General features: G+C 46.5%; 1 protein-coding gene and 1 long non-coding RNA gene across 5 annotated transcripts in view; one reads left to right on the plus strand and one right to left on the minus strand.

The window, feature by feature from the left end:
• The window catches only part of AK5 (adenylate kinase 5), a 142,183-nt gene that overhangs the window by 42,142 nt on the left and 76,292 nt on the right, over positions 1–23,749 (plus strand). For all 3 annotated transcript variants that reach the window (XM_072127987.1, XM_072127986.1, XM_072127985.1), the window contains exons 4-6: positions 1,798–1,967; positions 2,042–2,155; positions 7,361–7,552. In XM_072127987.1, the coding sequence (XP_071984088.1) occupies positions 1,798–1,967; positions 2,042–2,155; positions 7,361–7,552 (476 nt within the window). The remainder of the gene's footprint in view (positions 1–1,797; positions 1,968–2,041; positions 2,156–7,360; positions 7,553–23,749) is intronic.
• LOC140104454 (uncharacterized) lies at positions 3,606–7,504 on the minus strand. Of its 2 annotated transcripts, none has more exons than XR_011850331.1 (3): positions 6,895–7,504; positions 4,602–4,784; positions 3,606–4,483 (listed from the first exon to the last, which is right to left on the minus strand). It is a non-coding gene; the product is annotated as an uncharacterized lncRNA (long non-coding RNA). The 2 variants fall into 2 exon arrangements; XR_011850330.1 differs by having other exon boundaries at positions 6,813–7,504.

The raw sequence follows: 23,749 nt of genomic DNA on the forward strand, positions 1-23,749 counted from the left end.
TAAATTACCCCTGTAATCTCCCAGGACAGGGGTAATACAGGCGGCTGCTGTCACTGGAGGAGGAGCCTCTTATAGATAAATTACCCCTGTAATGTCCCAGGACACGGGTAATACAGGCGGCTGCTGTCACTGGAGGAGGAGCCTCTTATAGATAAATTACCCCTGTAATGTCCCAGGACTCGGGTAATACAGGCGGCTGCTGTCACTGGAGGAGGAGCCTCTTATAGATAAATTACCCCTGTAATGTCCCAGGACTCGGGTAATACAGGCGGCTGCTGTCACTGGAGGAGGAGCCTCTTATAGATAAATTACCCCTGTAATCTCCCAGGACAGGGGTAATACAGGCGGCTGCTGTCACTGGAGGAGGAGCCTCTTATAGATAAATTACCCCTGTAATGTCCCAGAACACGGGTAATACAGGCGGCTGCTGTCACTGGAGGAGGAGCCTCTTATAGATAAATTACCCCTGTAATGTCCCAGGACTCGGGTAATACAGGCGGCTGCTGTCACTGGAGGAGGAGCCTCTTATAGATAAATTACCCCTGTAATGTCCCAGGACTCGGGTAATACAGGCGGCTGCTATCACTGGAGGAGGAGCCTCTTATAGATAAATTACCCCTGTAATGTCCCAGGACTCGGGTAATACAGGCGGCTGCTGTCACTGGAGGAGGAGCCTCTTATAGATAAATTACCCCTGTAATGTCCCAGGACACGGGTAATACAGGCGGCTGCTGTCACTGGAGGAGGAGCCTCTTATAGATAAATTACCCCTGTAATGTCCCAGGACACAGGTAATACAGGCGGCTGCTGTCGCTGGAGGAGGAGCCTCTTATAGATAAATTACCCCTGTAATGTCCCAGGACAGGGGTAATACAGGCGGCTGCTATCACTGGAGGAGGGGCCTCTTATATATAAATTACCCCTGTAATGTCCCAGGACAGGGGTAATACAGGCGGCTGCTGTCACTGGAGGAGGAGCCTCTTATAGATAAATTACCCCTGTAATCTCCCAGGACACGGGTAATACAGGCGGCTGCTATCACTGGAGGAGGAGCCTCTTATAGATAAATTACCCCTGTAATGTCCCAGGACAGGGGTAATACAGGCGGCTGCTATCACTGGAGGAGGAGCCTCTTATAGATAAATTACCCCTGTAATGTCCCAGGACACGGGTAATACAGGCGGCTGCTATCACTGGAGGAGGGGCCTCTTATAGATAAATTACCCCTGTAATCTCCCAGGACACGGGTAATACAGGCGGCTGCTATCACTGGAGGAGGGGCCTCTTATAGATAAATTACCCCTGTAATGTCCCAGGACACAGGTAATACAGGCGGCTGCTGTCGCTGGAGGAGGAGCCTCTTATAGATAAATTACCCCTGTAATCTCCCAGGACTCGGGTAATACAGGCGGCTGCTATCACTGGAGGAGGAGCCTCTTATAGATAAATTACCCCTGTAATGTCCCAGGACTCGGGTAATACAGGCGGCTGCTATCACTGGAGGAGGAGCCTCTTATAGATAAATTACCCCTGTAATGTCCCAGGACTCGGGTAATACAGGCGGCTGCTGTCACTGGAGGAGGAGCCTCTTATAGATAAATTACCCCTGTAATGTCCAAGGACTCGGGTAATACAGGCGGCTGCTGTCACTGGAGGAGGAGCCTCTTATAGATAAATTACCCCTGTAATGTCCCAGGACAGGGGTAATACAGGCGGCTGCTATTGATACTGCCCGTGTATGTACAGTTCTGCTTCTCCTTCCATGTCTAATAATCAGTGGATATTTATTACTTCCAGGTGGACCAGGGAGCGGCAAAGGGACCCAGAGCCTGAAAATAGCCGAACGCTACGGATTTGAGTACATATCGGTGGGAGAACTGCTGCGCAAAAAGATCCACAGCACAAGTAGTAACCGGAAATGGAGCCTAATCGCCAAGATCATAACCACCGGAGAATTAGCCCCGCAGGTAATCGCCTCCCCAAACGCTGAACCCTAACGGCGTAACCGCAGCCGCAATCACCATCCTCCGCTCTCTCATAGGAAACCACCATCACCGAAATCAAACAGAAACTGATGCAGATTCCCGACTCGGAGGGGATCGTTATAGATGGATTTCCCCGAGATGTGGCTCAAGCGCTTTCCTTTGAGGATCAAGTAAGTGGCTCATCCTCTTCTCACCAGGGCTCGTATCTCCGCTCAGAGATTCACTGCGGGAAACAAATTGCAACAAATCCAGTTCTGCGCTGACACCGCGGCACCAACAGGGAGACGTCAGATCCATCCGCGGCCGCTCAGCGCTGATCTGGATTATTGGATGGCGGGTAATAAGAAGATGGTGATAATTGCTGTAAGGGATCCCATAGGAGGAGACATAAGGAGTAAGGAGCCGGAATACACAGAATAGGAACAATCCACCAGTGTTACACTCACGCTGTAGTTATGTGCTCAGGCACCAGGCATGGAGAATGGGGCCCATGGATATAGGATATAGATACCCTGGGATATGCTGTATACAGAGGAGCGGGCTGTCACTTCATTCATTCAGATCTACCCTTATAATAGCCATATGGGGCCCAAGGATATAGGATATAGATACCCTGGGATATGCTGTATACAGAGGAGCGGGCTGTGTAACCAGTCACTTCATTCATTCAGATCTACCACTGTAACAGCCATATGGGGCCCATGGATATAGGATATAGATACCCTGGGATATGCTGTATACAGAGGAGCGGGCTGTGTAACCAGTCACTTCATTCATTCAGATCTACCACTGTAACAGCCATATGGGGCCCAAGGTGTCAGGGGGCCCAGTAGCCCAGACTAGTCAGCACACAATAGGGATAAGCATTAGCGTCTGCAGAACTTCACTCACAATCCTCTGTAGGGGTCACGATTAGTGATGAGCGGACCTGACCCGCAAAGTTCTGGTTTGTACAAAGCCTAAATTAGAAGTGCGGATCTGGGTTCAGCTCAAACAACCCTGCGGCTAACACCCGTGATCAGTGCTGGCGCCGCTCGCAGACGTTAACTCTTTAAATGCCACTGGCCACTCGAACTGTCTAAACCACGTGCCCGGGCACCATCCTTAGGGTGGCTCAGGGCGACGCCTTGGTGGGGAAGAGCGTTGCTCCTTGATGATGTCATGTGGAGCGACATTCCCCCTCCATACGGTGGCGCTGCGTTGCCCGCTGGTTAATGCCTGTGCCGATGGCAACCTGAACCTGGACCAAAACACAGTTTTAAAATTCAGGTTCGACCGAACTCCAACAAACCCAAATTTTAACGGGTCCAGTCATTACTAGTCAGGATCAAAAACAAAATTGTAGGTGCGCAGGATGGGGCATAGCCAGAATAACTGGATTCCTTATTGGCAGGGATTGTCCTATGTCAGATGTGAGACATATCCATAGGGACCTATAGGGAGAAACGGTGATTATTAACCCCTGACTGATCGGACTGAGCATTCAGGTCCATAGGACACGAGAAAAGGCAAGAAAATGCAGAAGTTCTATGGGTTTCACATTGTTCTGCTTCACCTCTATATATAGAATAAGATACTAATACACACATGAGACGCCATAATCATTGAATATAATGTGCAGTGAGGACTTTATTAGACTTCATACAAGGGGTAATACAAGCCAACAAGTCAGGGAATAGGCTTAACCCTTTCTTGGCCGAGGGTTTTCAGCACCTGAATGTTATATTCTAGCAGATCTTCTCTTCTTTATGTGACAATATCTTTTACACATCATGATTATTAAAGATGAGATTCTCCTCTTTAAAATTACACCAGGATTGTGTTTCTAGATGCTACCATTAAAGATACATATCCATTTTACTGTACCTGCCATCCAGCCTGAGGTCAGTATGCAGAAAGAGCTGCAGGGAGACAGAGCTCACAGTTTGCAGAAGTACATGCACCCTCTGCCTCTGCATCTGTGTTTCTAGGTACCAGGGCTCAGAAGACAGAGCCGATTGAACGGTGGTGCCCCGATGTCTATACACGAGTGATCTAGCAGCCGTGAAGGGGTTAATATCCATTGTTATATTGTGCATGGTGGTTTAGTGGCAAACACCAGTCCTGGCTATGGCTAAGCAGCGAGAGGAGCGGCGTCCTGTGACTGACAGCAGATGACGAGGTATCTGGCCGCCTGATTGTCAGCGTATTGATCACGTCGCCCGCAGCAGTCACTGAGGCGCAGTACAGCCGCTCTCGTCTGCTTGTTACGTGCTGAGGCTTCCCGAGTCTCGTTCCGATGCCAAGGAATAGATCTCCCTCGTCCCGGCGCCCGGCGTGTGCCTGGAATCTTAAGACGCCTTCAAGTCCTTTTCAATCTGCCAAAGTCTCAAGATCAAGAGGACGTTGCCGGAAATTGGGGAGATAATGTGACCGTGGCTGAGATCGGCATCGGGTCACTGAATAGTTACAAGAATTTTCTTTCCTACGTGATGGAAGTATTGCAACGTGTGTAGAATCTGCGGAGGAATAGCGAGAGGTTAATAGCGATGGATTTGGGATATTTACATGTACAGGGATAATGATTTGCATTTTAATGGGATGGAAACAGTTGTGTTCAAGATACTAAAGGCTCACCATAGCAACAAGTATTCAGCAAACCCAAGAAGACGCCTTGTACTCAGGTCCAGTCTGATGTGAATGAGGCCTGAAGCTTATCTAACCCTTCACCAAACCCTCCATAGCTCAATAACATGGCGTATATATATATATCCTCCCTCCTGGTGACTGGAGAGCGGCTTCTATGAGCTCTCCCATACACTGCACACAGAACGAAGAGAAGAATCTGCTCCATTTAAAACCATAAGTTGAGTCATTTGGACATTATAGAGAAGAATAGATCATTGATCAGAAGGATTACATAGCACACAGTATAAAATTACTGATGTGAATAAAGCACGTCGGGTGCGATAGTATCATGCTAGTAGCCCCATCATTCTCTGTCTGTGCCTTCTCTCTTCTCCCCCTCACCCAGAAGCATCAACAGGATCTTATAGGACATTATAGATAAGTTCTATAGATAAACACTTGGGGTGAGATAGAAACTTACTATTAACACCGGTTGTCTCTGTCTGTGCCTGCTTCTTTCAAATCTCACTCACCCAGAAGCATCAGCAGGATCATATACAACATTACAGAGAAGTTTCGACTTGTACTTAAGTGAATAAAGCACTTGGGGTGAGATAGAAACCTACTATGAGCCTCAGCAGCCGCTGTCTGTACCTGTTTCTCTCTGTTCTCACTCCCCAGAAGCATCAGCAGGATCATATAGAAAATTACAGGGAAGTTCTGACCTGTACTGGTGTGAATAAAGCACTTGGGGTGAGATAGAAACTTACTGTTAGCCCCAGCAGCCCCTGGCTGTGCCTGTATCTCTAATCTCAATCCCCTCTCCCGGATCATATAGAACATTAAAACTTCCTACTTCTCTCCAGCAGCTTTTTCAGTGCTGTGCCTCCTCACTCTCACTCAGTTCCCGCTCTCTCCTCCCACTCCCCTCTCCATAGGCTACCGTGCCATCTGAATATTTTGGGAGCGGAGGACTGTGAACTCTCTCTTGTCCAGTTCCTTTAGGGGGAGAAATCATATCAAGTATTGGGAGATTCAACAAAGCGAAAGATGGTGCAATGGACCTCAGTGCCCCACCCACAGTGCACCGAAATGATTATTTGCATACGATTTCTTTGCATTCAGGCCATGGATTGTCTTCACCTACAAGGCCATATTTTTACATCTCCACTGGAGACATATATAGACCTGTACATCTCATCCTTATTACATAGGGTATATTACAGCAGCAGCCGGGCGAGGATCAGTGATGTAGTAACATAGAAGAGCAGTGATCTCGGCATGTGGCTGCTATTAGTTACTGCTGCCCAGAGCCGTCTGCAGGACGTCTGCTGCATACAGGAGGCTCGGAAAACATTGAGGCCAAGAGGTTCTCTCCGGGAGGGAAATGTTCCAAGCTCAGATACTGAGTCTGCAAAATAACCGGAGAGCGAACCTGCCGAGTGTCTGGATAAAACACAGCACATCTTCCCTCAGGCGGCAGAGGTTTGGTGTTCAGTATACAGCACTCTAGTACACAGCACTCTAGTATACAGCACTCTAGTATACAGCACTCTAGTATACTAGTATACAGCACTCTAGTATACAGCACTCTAGTATACTAGTATACAGCACTCTATTATACAACACTCTAGTATACAGCACTCTAGTATACAGCACTCTATTATACAACACTCTAGTATACAGCACTCTAGTATACTAGTATACATCACTCTAGTATACTAGTATACAGCACTCTAGTATACAACACTCTAGTATACTAGTATACAACACTCTAGTATACAACACTCTAGTATACAGCACTCTAGTATACTAGTATGCATCACTCTAGTATACTAGTATACAGCACTCTAGTATACAACACTCTAGTATACAACACTCTAGTATACTAGTATACAACACTCTAGTATACAACACTCTAGTATACAGCACTCTAATACACAGCACTCTAGTATACAGCACTCTAGTATACAGCACTCTAGTATACAGCACTCTAATATACAGCACTCTAGTATACTAGTATACAACACTCTAGTATACAGCACTCTAGTATACAGCACTCTAGTATACTAGTATACAGCACTCTAGTATACAGCACTCTAGTATACAGCACTCTAATATATAGCACTCTAGTATACTAGTATACAGCACTCTAGTATACAGCACTCTAGTATACAGCACTCTAGTATACTAGTATACAGCACTCAGGACACTTCTTACCATTACAACACATCCAGGGGGAATTCAAAAGCAAAGATATAAAAATCTTCCCTCTACCAATAAATAAAAATACAGGCAGCACCTTTTAAGTCAACATCCAACCCTTTAACATGCCCTTTAACACTAGGATGTAAGTCCAGACATATAGGCTTCTACCACAGTTTGGGATCCTGGGGGTCCGTCTTCCATCATCTTCCATAAGCCGATGCTCATATACACCATAGTAGTTTCCATTAGCTTCCAGTCCCTGAGGAGCGGCCATTGGGACCCCCATCAATAAGGAAAGTCTGTAAGTGCCCCTTGTGGATGGAGCCGTGGTGCCCATGTGTGGCCACTGGTCTGGTTACTTCTATAGGAAGCACAGAAACCTTCTACACGTCCTCCCCAAGGATTATCCCTAGATGGAAGCTTGTCCCGTCCTTGTACTGTAATCCAGCCATGCCATAAATAACCTCTGCTGTTACATTGTAGCATGACATGGAAGACGTCATCCTGTAGATGTGGGCCGCACAGTGTGACTTCATGTTCCATCTTCTCTTCATATGTAGATCTGTACCCCGGATCTCGTGGTTTTTCTGGCTTGCGCCAATCACAAGCTGAAGGAGCGACTGCTGAAACGCGCAGAGCAGCAGGGACGTCCCGATGATAACCTGAAAGCCATTCAGAGGAGATTAATGAACTTCAAGCAGAACGCCGTCCCGCTGGTCAACTACTTCCAGGAAAAGGGTCTCATCATTACGGTAAGGATAATCCTCACGGCACAACTGCAGCGCCGCAAACTCGTCTCCAAAGAACTTGATTTTTGTATCTTAGCAACTTGTACTTCAAAAAATCTAAGATCTGAACCCATCCTGATAAACCCGGGACATTACTCATAGATCCAGGCACCGGGACTGTGGGAATCTCCTTGCCCATGGCCTCCATCTTTCTGAAATCCACTTTTAAAATGATGCTAATGAGCCAGGAGGGCTCTGGGGGGGGGGGGGTGTTACCAGAGCCCAGGCTGTTAAACGGTCTCACCCTCCATCTTTTTCCTCAGCACTCCTGCAGAGTGTAACAGCCTGTGAAGCTGCAGCTTTGAAGGGCTTCGGTACCGCCCCCAGAGCTCTTCTGACTCATTAGCAAAATATAAAAAGTTGATTTAAGAAGAAAGGAGGCCACGGATAACAAATATAAGATAATTGTGATAGTGTGAGCCCCATAGCTGGAGATACAGGCAGCTAAAGATGGAAATGCAAACTGCAGATAAAGATTCAGTTCCTGGATATTTTTTTACTGCCTGAATGTCCAGTTCTGTTTCTTAGAGATAAACAAACACTTCATATCTTTAATATGACACGAGGCCCGTGTTTCTAGGTGCTATAGAACAGAAGTTAGGGGCTCCTGAAGTGACACTACCCCTGCCACACCTAAACTTGACTCATCTCAAGCAAAAAACAGGTGAGAAGAGTCACATTCACCTAAGTGTGGAGGAGATTATAGGGAAATGGGTGAGAATCACAAAAAGAGGGAAATCTAGGAAGGACATGAGAGGGGTAATAGTTTAGTGGGGTAAATCCTGATGACAGGTTCCCTTTAACAATGAGGTCATCCCTTTACAGAGGTGGAGGAAACCCTTCCACATGTATTTGACCCAGTAATTGGAGGGATTTCTATTAATACCTTGTTATCAATGTAATTACCATGGACTTGCAGCCGCCTGATGAAATGGGATTTTTCGGGGGGTTATCGGTCGGTCTCCTCCGAGCTCCGCAGATGGAGGGGAATTCATTCTTGTGTAAAACTTTTAATTGCTTTTCCTCCCCTCGGTGACACGCTGGCAGCTGAGCTCCTCTTGTGTGACGCGGTTTTGTGCCATTCATTTGTGCGCTATTCTTCCTCGCCATCTGCCGTGTGGATTCATAATAAAGTTCTCCTTCTTGGGATTCGCAGCAGTAAATGTCTTCTGCTGAGCTCGGCGATTTTTCGGCAGTGTATGAAGAAACAACTTCCTGCGCCGTGTTATTATCCGCCATCATCTGGGCTGTGATTGGAGCCGCCCTAAAAATTGTGAATATTCTCTAAATCCTTTATCGGCGGCGAAAGGGCTGGAAAAAAAAGACGGTTCTCGATTTTCATCTCGATTTTTCTATATATCCCCCATCTCTAAATTCCCAACTCTTATCTCCTCATCCCCCAATTCTCAATATTTCTTTATTCCATCATCTGTCTGTGTTTCCCTCCCCTTTTTTGCCCCCCCCCCTTATCTCTGCCCCCCATTGTTGTTGATGTCCCCCATGCTTTTGCTATGTGCCCCTCGGCTTTATACATTGATCTCTTACTCTTTAACCATAAATGAGAAGCTTCCGGACCTATAGGCGTTACAGGGCGGAGCTAGAAACAAAGCAAGACTAATATTAGCCCTGCCCTCCTGGTAGCCCCGCCCCCTTTGCGCTGATCGGTCGGCTGGAGCTAGCGTCCGTATTTCCATGTCCCTGGAGAACAATGAGCTTTGGGAGGAGCTCACGGCTCTTACGGCTCCACCCCAGGGGTAGAGCTGACATTAATTTTATGAGACTTTTAAAAATCTGAATCAGTCTCAAATTAATCAATGTTCAAATTAATCAAATATAATGTATTAATTGCCCAACTCTCCTTGGAGGACATTAAATTAGGAACCTCACTATTCTGCTTATATTTGGTTTTTAAAGTTCATTAAGTGATTCAGCAGTCCTGCTACTTACTTTAGTGGCGTGTGCAGTCTCTCTCTGTGGATTTGTGTTTATATCTGTGAGCACTGATGAATAGGAGGAGCTGTAGCAGGAGAGTTATGACTCATACTGTCATATTTCATGCAAAATTACCCCTTTTCCCAAACCACAATTATCTTCTTGTTGGTTATCTGTTCAATAAACCAGACATGTTTCATCCATGTTCCTATTTGACACCCCCCCCCCCCCCCCAAAAAAAAAACTATTCTAAAAATATGTTGATCAGTCTGAAGTAGTTCAGGGGTGTTACCAGATCCCCTCTGGGCTCTGTCTCCAGCACATAGTCATAGCCCTTCCTCCCCATTGTCCTCTATCACCGTCTACCGGTCCTGCACATTCTCCCTATAACTCGGCAAGAGATGGGCATCTAGAGGAAGCCGCGGGCGAAGCTGAAGTGTATCGGGGGGTGTCGATTATTCACTGGACCTCTGCTCATGCCCCCCGAAGCACTTCGGACTGATTTGCAGATAATTTTTTTCCATCTGGATCCCGCATGGATGAAACGGGCCTGACTTATCCATCAGACGGCCAAGAAGACAATCATTTTAGTCTGGGGGCGGGATAAGTTCACGTGAAAGATTCTCTTTAAAGGGGTTTTCCAGTTTGGGTCCGGGGTAAGAACAGTAATAGATTGTACATATCCTGCTCCTTCTTCCTGTCCCTGCGCCATGGCTTCAGGTCGGGTCACTTCACCATTTTGGCCAAGATGTGAAATAACGATTTTCGGAGAGACATTGTGAGGCTTCTTTTTTTGTTTATGTGTCAATAGGGGGGTGTAAACTTTTAGACAGTATAAGCACCAAATACCTTTATATGTAATACTGAGCCAGTAAGATGCTATGGGGATGTTCACACCTTCAGTACAGAACAAAAGCTCGTTTTTCCGCCTGCCCCTTCTGTCTGGCCTCCTCCAGAACACTTGCACCTCTTAACCCTCTCCTGTCTCATCACTCCCCCCCCCCCCCCCAACAAGATGTTTTTTGCTTTTTTGGACATGTGAAGCAGCAAAGAGAATAATATAATGTGCTCTATCAGGCGGAAAGGCTCAGCTCAGGGAAAATCTGGAAGCACAACTCCAAAGGAGGCACAGAAAAAAACCATTTGGTGTCATCTGGTTATTCCATCTGGTAAAGTTGCACATTGCTAAGTTATACTATTGCTTTATGATCAGTGAGGACCCAAACTCCAGGACCCCCAGTAATCCCGAGAATCCAGCTATAAGATTCATTGGTGTCTCCCCTTCACCGGTTTTCCATGAATCCCTCTATCCAGCTGTGCCGAGAACTGCAGCCAACTTCATTCACTTTATCCACGGCGTGGCGGATGTCCAGGGGGAAGGAAGGACCCTACAAGGTCTTCCCACACATTATACCGACCGCTGTTGTAGTATGTAACGCCAACCCCCTGTGTGCTTCCAGAACATCTTATTGGCTCCTTGTTGGAGCCTCGGAGGGTGACGCTTGAGCCGGCGGCTGACAATTATTCACCATATTACTGGATTCCATGGAATTCAGTTGGGACCTTCCATCCATAAAATCTGCGGCTGTCCAGGATGGTTGGGAATTTAGCATTTTTTGGGCGTAGAAGGATCCTAGTTGCTTGTGCTCCATCAAGAGGTCATGTGATGACGCAGGCACAAGGAGACATTTTTTGGAGAGATTTTTTGGATGTTCCCTGTACCTGGCCGTAAGTTTAAGGGATAAATATTTTTTACAGTATAAAGAGAGTGGGGTAAAAGTTTTCTAAAACAGATCAGCTTCAGACTAAACAGTATCAGGGGTGTAACTGCAGCGGTAACAAGCATAGCGGCTGCTATGGGGCCCGCTGTCTCAGAGGGTCCCGGCACCGACCTGACACCCTGAAGAATGTAGATTATATACAAATTATGCTGCACATTGTACATCTACATTTGTATATAACTGTGCAATCTTCTGCAGAACAGCTGAGCTGAGGAATTCGGATGAGAAATGTCCGGGGGGAGGAGACGGCAGGACTAGGGATCTCTGATTTCTAGCTTCCTGCCGTATACTTACCCCATGTGGTCTGCAGTTACTGACAGATATGATGGATGTGACCGATATGACAGATGTGCCTTCAACCCCCCTCCTGGGGTAAGAAGACTGCATAGTGAAGGGGGCCCCATTCAGAAGTCTGCTATGGGGCCCAGCCTCTCCTAGTTACGCCCCTGCAATGTATCATAGTGTCTGATGTAGAAAAGGGATCAGTGGACCTGTTTACATTTTGAAAGTTTTGGTACCAAACCTGAACCCTTAGACTTACCCCCACAGGTAACAGCCGAGGTTTGTAAATGTCACCATTTCCGGAGGATTGTTGCTCCCTGTTCCCATTGTAGAATGAAGATCTTACAGTAAGTGGTGGAGAGGATCTTCTGGCTGAAGTCGGGGTGCAGAGACCCGAACCCCCTAGATTCAGCACATTGCGGTTCGTTGGTTCTGTGTGACGGACTATTGGGTCATCCACAGCTGCAGAACGGATTCTAAGTGTTATTAACCCTGTGTCGTGTATGAAAATCCCGGCTAAATTATCTTCCATTTCCAATGATCACATTTTACTAGATGTTCTAAAAGAGGACGACCCCTTTATCTGTGGTTCAGTGTCCACCCGGGGCCCAGAACCCATTACTGACCCGCTCACCAATTCAGCTCTGACATAAGGCGCCGCCACAAGTCCAGGATTGTTACACAGAGCAAAGTATTGTCAGCAACAGAAGCTTGTCCGCACAGGAGCCGGCGCATGCGTAGTCACGGCCGCGCACAAATGTCACTAAATATTTCATGTGCTGAGAGGTTACTGCAGGGAAACTGCACAAATAATCAGAATCGCTTCATGTAATGTAAACATAGGACCCGCTCCATCGAGATCCAGAACTTTGCCTCAATTAAAATGTAAGATGGTTTTGTTTTGCCGTGGGCTCAAGTCTGGGATATTTCTTTTATTTGAATGTGAAGAAATTTACTTGTTGTAGAAAAATACTTTCCACTTCCAGAGTGATCTTGATACAGATGCAATCAATATGTAGATCTTCTGGTCAGCCCTGTGCTACGCTGCATGTGACAACTGGGCGGCGGTCTGTACCCTGGGTACGTGCACTAAACATTTAGACAGGGAAACAAACAAGCGAGGTCAGGAAAACAGAGTCCAAACGAAGATGGCAGTGAGGTACAAAATCGTAAGACAGAAGAATAGTCAAAAGGTTCCAAGCAAAGGTCACAATAACAGTAGACTATCAGAATACTTGCAGGATCTGGGCCTTCAGTCTGAGTTCTCCTGCATGTAGTACTGCACCCCGGTGTGTGCTCTGCTTGATTGACTCTTCTAGCAGCCTTTCTTTGCTGGGAATGGGTATGCAGATACTATCAGCACTGCAGTCACTGCATATATTCCTCATTCATCCATATACAGGTGACTGTGTGACGATGCTTCTGGCTGTATAATATACCTAACTGTCCTTGCTGTTATTCTGACCTTTTCTGGCTATACTTTTCTCTTGTGATTTTGTACCTCGTCACCATCTTACTTTTTACTTGGTTTGCCTTGGTTTTTCTTACTGTACTGTGCATATAGCTAGTAACCACATGAACAGAGGTTGTGAATACCTGAGAAACTGTGTTCAGCTGCAAAGTTTATTGTATCACTATAACTGCAGGTGACAAAAAATATAAATGAAGGCAATTTATAGAGATGTCAGGGGAGATGAGGCCTTAACAGACTGTTTATCAATTGTAGCGATTGAGCTTTGGGATCACCAGTGCTCCTCCTCCTCCTCTTCCTCCTCCTCCTCCTCTTGGTCAGGAGTTTGCAGCTGTCCCAGTCTCCGTTATATAAGGCACCTGATGGGACGGTGCCTGAGCAATAAGGTACCTAGTGTCCTCTAAAGGTGCCTGATAGTTATAACCTGTGTCACCATTGCTTTTCTCCTGTTTCTGCTGTTTTTCTCTGTACCTGATACTTTATTGTGCGATGACCTCTGTCTGAATTACTACTATGTACAATCTCTATTTTCCCTGACCTCAGCCTGACCCCTGACCCTGTCGCTGCCCGTCTTTTGGTGCAATGCTCTACAGTCTCCTAAATATATCATCTGGTAATCCTAAAATTCCCAAGCAAATCGTTACATGGGATCAGAGAGTATCAAGACTTGTGGTGTCTGATCCTTGGTGGGAACCCAAACACAATGGGGCTTATTTACTAAGGGTCCCGCGGCCGCATTTCCATTGAGTTTTCCAACGTTTTGGGGGATTGCGCCGCTGGGACAGGGATTTAGCAGGTGATTTTGGCTTTCATGCAACACAAATGGGGGAGCGGGCCATCGGACAATCCGACGGATTCGGACAAACCGCGGGATTTAACTTAAAAATTGTGTCGCAAGCCAAGCACTTACATGTACCAGGAGGAAGTAAATGAGCCCCAATGCATTACAATCTCCCTATAATGGGGCAATTATTGGGATCGGACATGATGCTTCCTGTTTATCTGACGTTCGGTGAATCCCGTGGATGTAGAAGCGAGTCAGGAGATCGCTCCGAGTGATTCTCTTTGTAAATATTATATTCCGGGTGTAAACAGAAGGTTGTCATTTATTAACACTGTAATTAAAGGTCACTATGATCCAGCAGGGAACCGTGCTAAATAATTGATACCTCGAATCTAATACATAAACAATCGCCCTTTTATATTAAAGGGCTTCGCTGGGGTCGAGGGTGTACCCAGAGCCTAAAACTGCAAATTGATGACCATTCTGCATATTCACTAGATTGGCACCGTCTTCCTGAGGTGGAATCAGGGAATTAAGAAAGAAACTGGCTTTGTGTGACACTGAAGAGAATTCCCGAGGGAGGGGAGAATGAGGGAGAGGCTGGCTGTGTGTGATGCTGGAGAGAATTCCTGAGGGAGGGGAGAATGAGGGAGATGCTGGCTGTGTGTGACTCGCTGAGAAGAATTCCTGAGGGAGGGGAGAATGAGGGAGATGCTGGCTGTGTGTGACTTGCTGATAAGAATTCCTGAGAGGGGTGGGAATGAGATAGTTGAGGGAGATGCTGGCTGTGTGTGACTTGCTGATAAGAATTCCTGAGGGAGGGGAGAATGAGGGAGAGGCTGGCTGTGTGTGACTTGCTGATAAGAATTCCTGAGAGGGGTGGGAATGAGATAGTTGAGGGAGATGCTGGCTGTGTGTGATGCTGGAGAGAATTCCTGAGGGAGGGGAGAATGAGGGAGATGCTGGCTGTGTGTGACTCGCTGAGAAGAATTCCTGAGAGGGGTGGGAATGAGATAGTTGAGGGAGATGCTGGCTGTGTGTGACGCTGAAGAGAATTCCTGAGGGAGGGGAGAATGAGGGAGATGCTGGCTGTGTGTGATGCTGGAGAGAATTCCTGAGGGAGGGGAGAATGAGGGAGATGCTGGCTGTGTGTTACTTGCTGAGAATAATTCCTGAGAGAGGGGGGAATGAGAGAGTTGAGGGAGATGTTGGCTTTGTGTGTCGCTGAAGAGATTCCTGTGGGAGGGGAGAGTGAGGGAGATGCTGGCTGTGTGTGACGCTGAAGAGAATTCCTGAGGGAGGGGAGAATGAGGGAGATGCTGGCTGTGTGTTACTTGCTGAGAATAATTCCTGAGAGAGGGGGGAATGAGACAGTTGAGGGAGATGTTGGCTTTGTGTGACGCTGAAGAGATTCCTGTGGGAGGGGAGAGTGAGGGAGATGCTGGCTGTGTGTGACGCTGAACAGAAATCAGCTCCTTTATTCATCCCTCCCTCAGTGATTCACACACATCTCTCTACTCCCTGAGAGGGGGGGGTGACAAGTGCCTAAAGTGACTCCCCTACAAGTGACTAATCTCAGGCAAAATATGACTCTTCTGTACTCATTACTCATGTAAATCGATATCTCTGTGATGGTTAGATGGTAATGATATATTGTGAAATGTATCAGCGATGAAGGTTGGGTCTATTTATAGATAAACCTTAGACTTCCATTTATTCTCCCGCGTTTCTGGGAGGCGTCCGGAGCGCGATCCGATTTATCACAGAAACACTTGCAGGAAATAAAAATCAATAGCCGCGATGGCAGAAGGATCTCAGAAGGTGAATGAGTAACTTTGGCCTTTTCTTTAATAAAACTTGAAGGGAAATGAAATATTGAAAAGATTAAAAAAAAACAAGTCAAGAAATATAAATCCTAAAATCTGAATATCTGAATTCTTAAAGGGAACCCATCATCAGAAATAGGCCCAATAAGCATCTACCAGTTTGCTGTCGAGCAGCTGAGAAGCTTCTAGATGTTTCTTTTATGGCCGGGTGCGGGGACATCATCCAGTAAATCTACTTTGAAGTGAGAGGTAAGTGAGATGTATAAAGTCGGGGAGGCGGAGACTTTATCACTGAAGTCCAGCTCTCCTGCCTCTGAACACCTCCTCCATTGTGATTGATATCTTGCGTTGGACTTCAGGAGATCGGATCAATGAGGCCCCCGGATGCAGGACCCTCAATTACAGTGAAGGGGGCGTGCTGCAGCAGGGAGAGCTGGACTTCAATGTTAAACTCTCCTCCTCCTCCTCGAACCATTTTACATCTCACTTCAAAGTAGATTTTCTGGATGACGCCACCAACCAGAAACCTCATCTCTAAGCTGCTGAGCTGCTTGTCCACATGCTGCTGCTGGTTTATGAGGCCAATATCTGCTGACAGGTTCCCTTTAATATCAAACTGTCCAAAGACCAAACAATTCTAAGCATAAAATGATCAGATTGTTCTCCGTCTAATCTGGTGATGTCCGTAATAAATGGGCGATTACCTGATATAAGTCCGAGCGCCGAGCCGCAGCTTCCCCCAACTGTGATAAATACACGCAATGTAGGATGAGGGTGCATGTGCAGGAGAAGGATCACAAGTCATTGCTCTGTATAATGCACATGTCAGACGTACATTACAGGTATAGGGATTCCCATGTCATGTTAAGACTCTAAAACACGGACCGTAATGTCCTGTACTGCAGAGCTCCTTCTACTATATGTGCTTAAAGGGGTCGTCCACTTTACTTCATGTAATGTATGGGTTGGGCAGGATATGAGGTAATTTATACAATATACATCTACAAAAAGTTCTGCAACACACAAACAGTGGCGGCAGATGCAGGGTCATGTGATGGAGGGTCATGTGATGGGGGTCATGTGATGGGGGTCATGTGATGGAGCGTCATGTGATGGAGGGTCATGTGATGGAGCGTCATGTGATGGAGGGTCATGTGATGGAGGGTCATGTGATGGGGGTCATGTGATGGAGGGTCATGTGATGGAGCGTCATGTGATGGGGGGTCATGTGATGGGGGGTCATGTGATGGGGGGTCATGTGATGGGGGTCATGTGATGGAGGGTCATGTGATGGGGGTCATGTGATGGAGCGTCATGTGATGGAGCGTCATGTGATGGGGGGTCATGTGATGGGGGGTCATGTGATGGGGGTCATGTGATGGGGGTCATGTGATGGGGGGGTCATGTGATGGGGGGGTCATGTGATGGGGGGTCATGTGATGGAGGGTACATGTGATGGAGGGTACATGTGATGGAGGGTCGTGTGATGGAGGGTCGTCTGATGGGGGGGTCGTGTGATGGAGGGTCATGTGATGGGGGGTCATGTGATGGGGGGTCATGTGATGGGGGGTCATGTGATGGAGGAGTCATGTGATGGGGGAGTCATGTGATGCAAGGTCATGTGATCTGTAACTGTCCATGAACAATCGCCCTGCCAGGACCTTATGATAGTATTCATGAACATAAGATGAAGGTCCTGGCAGGGTGATTGTTCATGGACAGTTACAGATCACATGACCCTCCATCACATGACGCTCCATCACATGACCCTCCATCACATGACCCCCTATCACATGACCCCCCATCACATGTACCCCCATCACATGACCCTCCATCACATGTACCCCCATCACATGACCCTCCATCACATGACCCCCCATCACATGACCCTCCTCTGCCGCCGTTTTATGCTCAGGAATCTCCGGCTGATGAGATAAAATACCGGAGGCTTCACTTTACACATCAGGAAAGGGAAATATTACTGGATGTATATTGGTCACTTACCTCATATCCCCCCCCCCCCCCTGCACTTACCTCACATTACACAGACATGAGGTACAGTGGACGACCCCTTTAAGGTTCCGTGTTGTCATTGTGTCTTCAGTACAAGCAGACACCACAGGGCAGAGACTCTCCCGCATCCCTTGTACATATAACATACGGATTATGACATCGCAGACTCCAATCTAATCTGTGCTACTCGCGACGGATCTGCGGGAATTGGAGACGTAGATCCGGACGCTCGCGTTCGCACGCAGCCTCTTATCTGGACCTGACTGTATCAGTGACCTTTCCGCTGTCCGCGTCTTGATCCGGCGTGTAGCGCGCTGGTGCCGTCCGGGGATCGTCTGCCCTTTACTTATCAGGAGCCACGACTTGTGGATAATGTCCGGATGTCTCTGTAATGGGGCATCGCCTGTCACCGGAGATGTGACCAGACTGGAGCGGAGGCTTTGTACTGACCCAGAGCTCAGGCGCTGATACCTGCAGGGAAATGAGAAGGTTCCACAATTATCACAAGATCCACCTGTTACTTATATCACGGGTCATAGTGTAATTATTAGTCACAGTCTCATGATAACAGCACACGAAGCTGTCACTAATCATTTCCATATACCCCAGCAGAGTGCAGGGGGCTTAAAGGGGCTTTCATGTTTATATTAAAGGGAATGTCCCATCAGAATCCATCCTGATAATGCGAGGACATGACTCCTAGATCCCGGGTCACCTTCCTATAGAGTATTTGGATTCCCCCTCTCAGTGATTTCTGGATGCTCCGCCCCCTGTGATGTCATGGCTGTAACCGGTAACATACATTATAATGTATTACAGTGTATCAGGGGACGGGACGGCTCGTCAGCTGGGACCCATCCATGTTGTTGTGATGGATACAATTATATACAAGATCTATGGGAGACGCTGAGATGGAAATGAGCTCACAAACACCTTCCGCCAGTTGTTAATGAGTTTCTTTGCATTGGGAAGGATCCAGGTAGCAATTAACATTAATTAGCTGGATAGGCCCCTGCACCCACCTGGAATTTCATTTCCTTCATAACTTGGAAAGCGTCTTCCTGGTGAATTTCACGGAAAAACTGGTCAAATCTGCAGAAGGTGCAAATGTATATGAATTATCTTACGTCATCCACATAATTATTACCGAGAATCTCCTGATCCAAACCTTGTAGTGGACTCTTGGGATATTAAATCATCCCTGCGCTTATTCTTATAAACTTTATTTTATTCTATTTTGTTTCTTTAAAACTTTTAGTAAAATTCTCAACAGTTCCATCCCAACTGGAGCATGAAGGGGGACTGCACGGACCAGCGGCGGGCATGAAGCATGAAGGGGTTGGGACTTGACTAAGTACCCCCACAGAGGAGCGGACAGAGAAAAGATAGGGAGCCCTTATTCTGAACCCACCAATATTACTTACTCAAACCACGTTAGTCGGTGGCCAGTAACTTGTCGACGATCCCTCCGTGCACCAAAGTGCAAAACACTGAGACAAAGACAAAACAGAACAAACAGATAAGGTTAGTCACCGGAGCCAAGTCACAACAAAGAGAGCAAACAGAGTACAAAATCACTAAACAGCAGTGTAGTCTGAACAAGAGTCAAAGGTCAGTGATCTCAGCCTCACCCACTGAGGCCCTGATTGGCTGGAATGTCCTTTGTAACCCTGGAACCTAGAAGCCAGGTAACTACCATTTCATTTATGCCTCATCGTTGCCCTAGGCCGCGTAGGGATTTCCAGAAATTACCAAAAAACAGGGATCGCTTGGACCGAGGACTTGGATTTGAATATATTATATCCCAAACATGTGCCTGGGTTCCCAGAGATCATAGGGGCCACCCACATTAGTAAGATGCTGGTGCTACCCAACCGGTTGTAAATAAAACATTCAGCCTGCACCCCCCTCACTTTACTCCACTGTTATGACCCCAGTACAGAGCAGAGTAGTATCCGTTCTGCTACTCGGAGCGCAGCCAAGTGGAAAATTCCGATTGAATTACTGCTGGATGACAAGGATAGAAGCCGTGCCGGATAGAGCACTATTCACACCCAGGACTATTGTGGAGACATTTTATTTCTATTTTTGGACTTTTATTTGTCCTCCAAACATAATGAAAAAAGGTTTCCCGAAGTCAAGTCCATGTAACGTCAAGGCTGGTGCCCCCCCCTTCCCCCCGCAGCTCCGTGGGTTAATTCTTGCGGCTCCATGTAACATCGCCCCGTATTACACTTACCCTCCTACCAAGGTAACACGGCTCCAATTATAATGATCCACGTCCACTATAAACACCATTTGCATAATGTAGTCCCAGCGGAGCCGTTCACGACGCCTCATTATCTCTGCCCTACATAACATTGTATCAATCATAGAAGGAACCGGAAGCCGATGATCATAAAACAAATATTTAATTGCTGCACCGGCCCCGTCCTCCCGAAATGTCGTCCGAGGAAAATAAATGAACTCCCAGCTCTAAAAACGTTCAATTTGGGAGCTAATTAACCCTTGTCGTAACCAAAACCGCTCTGATCTTTCACCACAGAATCATTAGTCAAGATCCTTAAGGGGCGGCTAATGAGCGCTGATTACCATATCTAATTATAGGACTAGTGATGATATTGTACAAGCGCCGCGTCGTTATGATTGGCGCCATTGGTGTCCCGGATAACGCATCCGAATGGTTTGGCTTTAATTGGCCGCGTCCTGTCTAAATCCCCAGGAGGGTAAGACCTGGGGGTCAGCGCACGCCAAACATTTCACATCCCAAAACCTTATTATTTCTAAACTTGACAGTACGAAAAACGAGTCTCCCAGAGTCCACGGGCGCAGGTTACCGATTGTACGTTACCGCGAGGCTTAAAGGCGCCACGTAGGAAGCATCTCAGAAATCTAGCGAGGAAGCTGTGATGCGTTTTGGCGTCTTCGATTTTTAGGAGTGGAAAATATGAATTCTGTTCTCGTAAAGCGGTGTAGTAAATAAGATACAATGTAACCCCTCGGAGGATGTGCGCGGAATCGCTGTGTTTATCGATGGCTGTGAATTTCCCTTCGTTGTAGTCGTGATTGGAGACTCTGTCTTGAGCCCTTGACCCTTGGCCGCCGGTTCTAAGCGTTCGCTCTTAATTTCAGAAGCATTAACACTTTGTTTTCCATTTTCTAGTATAAAGTTTTGAGTTTTTTTTTAGTTTTGTTAAGAAATCCCTACACATCAATGTTCTCACCATGTCAGGTCACACGGAGGCGGCAGGAGATGTCGCTATTGTGGTTGTGCCCAGATCCGGGTCCTGTGTTCCGTGGCCACATTCCTAATAGTTGAACTCCCGTCCTGCTGCTAAACTCCCGTCCTGCTGCTGAACTCCCGTCCTGCTGCTGAACTCCCGTCCTGCTGCTGAACTCCCGTCCTGCTGCTGAACTCCCGTCCTGCTGCTGAACTCCCGGGTCCTGTTTCATGAAACTTAAAGGGTCAGTTTGCTTGATAGTATTGAGCCCTGGCCAATCAGTGCACAACTTTGTGATATAAGGAACCTTCTCTTTATAAGAGGTGCCTGAGCATTGTGGTTCTTTGTGCCTTACAAAGTTCTTAATTTCTCGGGAGCAGCTACAATTTTATTCTGTTCTCGGCTCTGTTGACCTGATTCTGATCCGTATCTGCCTTCCCCAGCGCCTCACCAGTACTTTGGATTTTGTCTGGCTTTTTCTTGCCCTGAACTTGGAACTATCTCTGACTACTCTCTGCCTGACCCCTTGTGTACTGCACATGCGAACCCTGAGCGGCCGGGGTCAGGGGTCACCTACAACTGGGTCATTTCAAGAGGTTTTGTGTCCTCATCAGTCAAGATCTGTGTAGGGGGGGGGGGGGGGAGTGAAAACCAGGTCCTGTTTATTTTTTATACAAAAAAATTTAATTTGCTCAGAAAATGACGATTGCTTGATTTCATTGTGAAGCTGCAACTAGCAGAGAAAATGACACTAGAAACATTCTGTAGCTACTGGAAATCAGAAGAGCTCGTGAGTCCAGTGTCCTCATAGACAGCGCAGGTGATTGACAGACTGATGTGTGTACACTCACATACAGCAACCAGTTAGACAATGTAAGGGGAGGAGGATGCAGGCAGCGTGAGCGCTCCACCTCATGAATACACTGGACTCATAGGGGGGAACTTATAATGCAGTCCATACGTCGGTGTATGATAAAGGCTCCGCCCCCGCTGCATCGGGTACATCAGGAGGCTGCGGCCCGGATCATCTGTCCTGCTGCATTCAATTCTGTGGAGTTGGGCTGAAGGAACACAAGGACACAAGGACCAAGTTTGTTGTAGACATTCCCTTTAAGGTAAAGGATAATATAGAAATATCCCATAAAATTTTGGAATATGGCAAAATCTTTCCTAAATTCCTTAGTGCTGTAAAGCGTATACATCCTGTAGTGTGGTGGGTGTATACAGCGCTGTCTACTGAGGAGGCACATTACACATGGCGACACTCATCACTTTGTAATTGCTGATTAAAGACTTGATAAGGGCAAGGTTTATGTCATCTGCCAGGAAGGAGAGGTGACCTTATTAGGGTGCGCTCAGTGGGGTGATAGGGGGCGCAGGGGGGGGGGGATAGCCCGGTGTCTCATCACCTCTTATCAGAATCTGTCCGCTCCAGTTACAAGTTCTGTCATTTACTTTGGTCATTACTGGATGCAGTTTTCTCATTTTTTGGGGGGGTCAGGAGTCGGGGGCTCGGATTCTGTCACTTTCTTCTTGCAGGTTTGAAGATCTCAGACTGGAATCTGTGGTGGAATACGGTGGATTCTTCATTAAAAAAATTTTTGTGGCTATTTAGGCGCAAACCAACTTTAAATGAGGCGCAAACATCTGGAAGCAGGAGAAATACAAAGACAAATTAGATGCAAAGCAGGAAACTTCTATCCAAATAGGATAAATCTGCCCTAGATGGATGGATATGATGGATGGATATGATGGATGGATAGAAATAATGGATAGATATGATGGATATGATGGATGGATATGATGGATGGATGGATGGATGGATATGATGGATGGATGGATATGATGGATGGATGGATATGATGGATGGATATGATGGATGGATATGATGGATGGATATGATGGATGGATATGATGGATGGATATGATGGATGGATATGATGGATGGACATGATGGATGGATATGATGGATGGATATGATGGATGGATATGATGGATGGATATGATGGATGGATATGATGGATAGATATGATGGATGGATATGATGGATGGATATGATGGATGGATATGATGGATGGATGGATATGATGGATGGATATGATGGATGGATATGATGGATGGATATGATGGATGGATGATAGATGATGGATAGATGGATATGATGGATGGATATGATGGATGATGGATGGATATGATGGATGGATATGATGGATGGATATGATGGATGGATGGATATGATGGATGGATGATAGATGATGGATAGATGGATATGATGGATGGATTGGATGGATGGACATGATGGATGGATATGATGGATGGATGATAGATGATGGATAGATGGATGGATATGATGGATGATAGATGATGGATAGATGGATATGATGGATGGATATGATGGATGGATATGATGGATGGATATGATGGATGGATGGATATGATGGATGGATGATAGATGATGGATAGATGGATATGATGGATGGATGATAGTAGATGGATATGATGGATGGATATGATGGATGGATGGATATGATGGATGGATGGATATGATGGATGGATATGATGGATGGATGGATATGATGGATGGATATGATGGATAGATGGATGGATATGATGGATGGATATGATGGATAGATATGATGGATAGATATGATGGATGGATGGATATGATGGATGGATATGATGGATGGATATGATGGATGGATATGATGGATGATGGATATGATGGATGGATGATAGATGATGGATAGATGGATATGATGGATGGATTGGATGGATGGACATGATGGATGGATATGATGGATGGATATGATGGATGGATATGATGGATGGATATGATGGATGGATATGATGG

Source organism: Engystomops pustulosus, chromosome 10, assembly GCF_040894005.1.
Source record: "Engystomops pustulosus chromosome 10, aEngPut4.maternal, whole genome shotgun sequence".
Classification (NCBI taxonomy): Eukaryota; Metazoa; Chordata; class Amphibia; order Anura; family Leptodactylidae; genus Engystomops; species Engystomops pustulosus.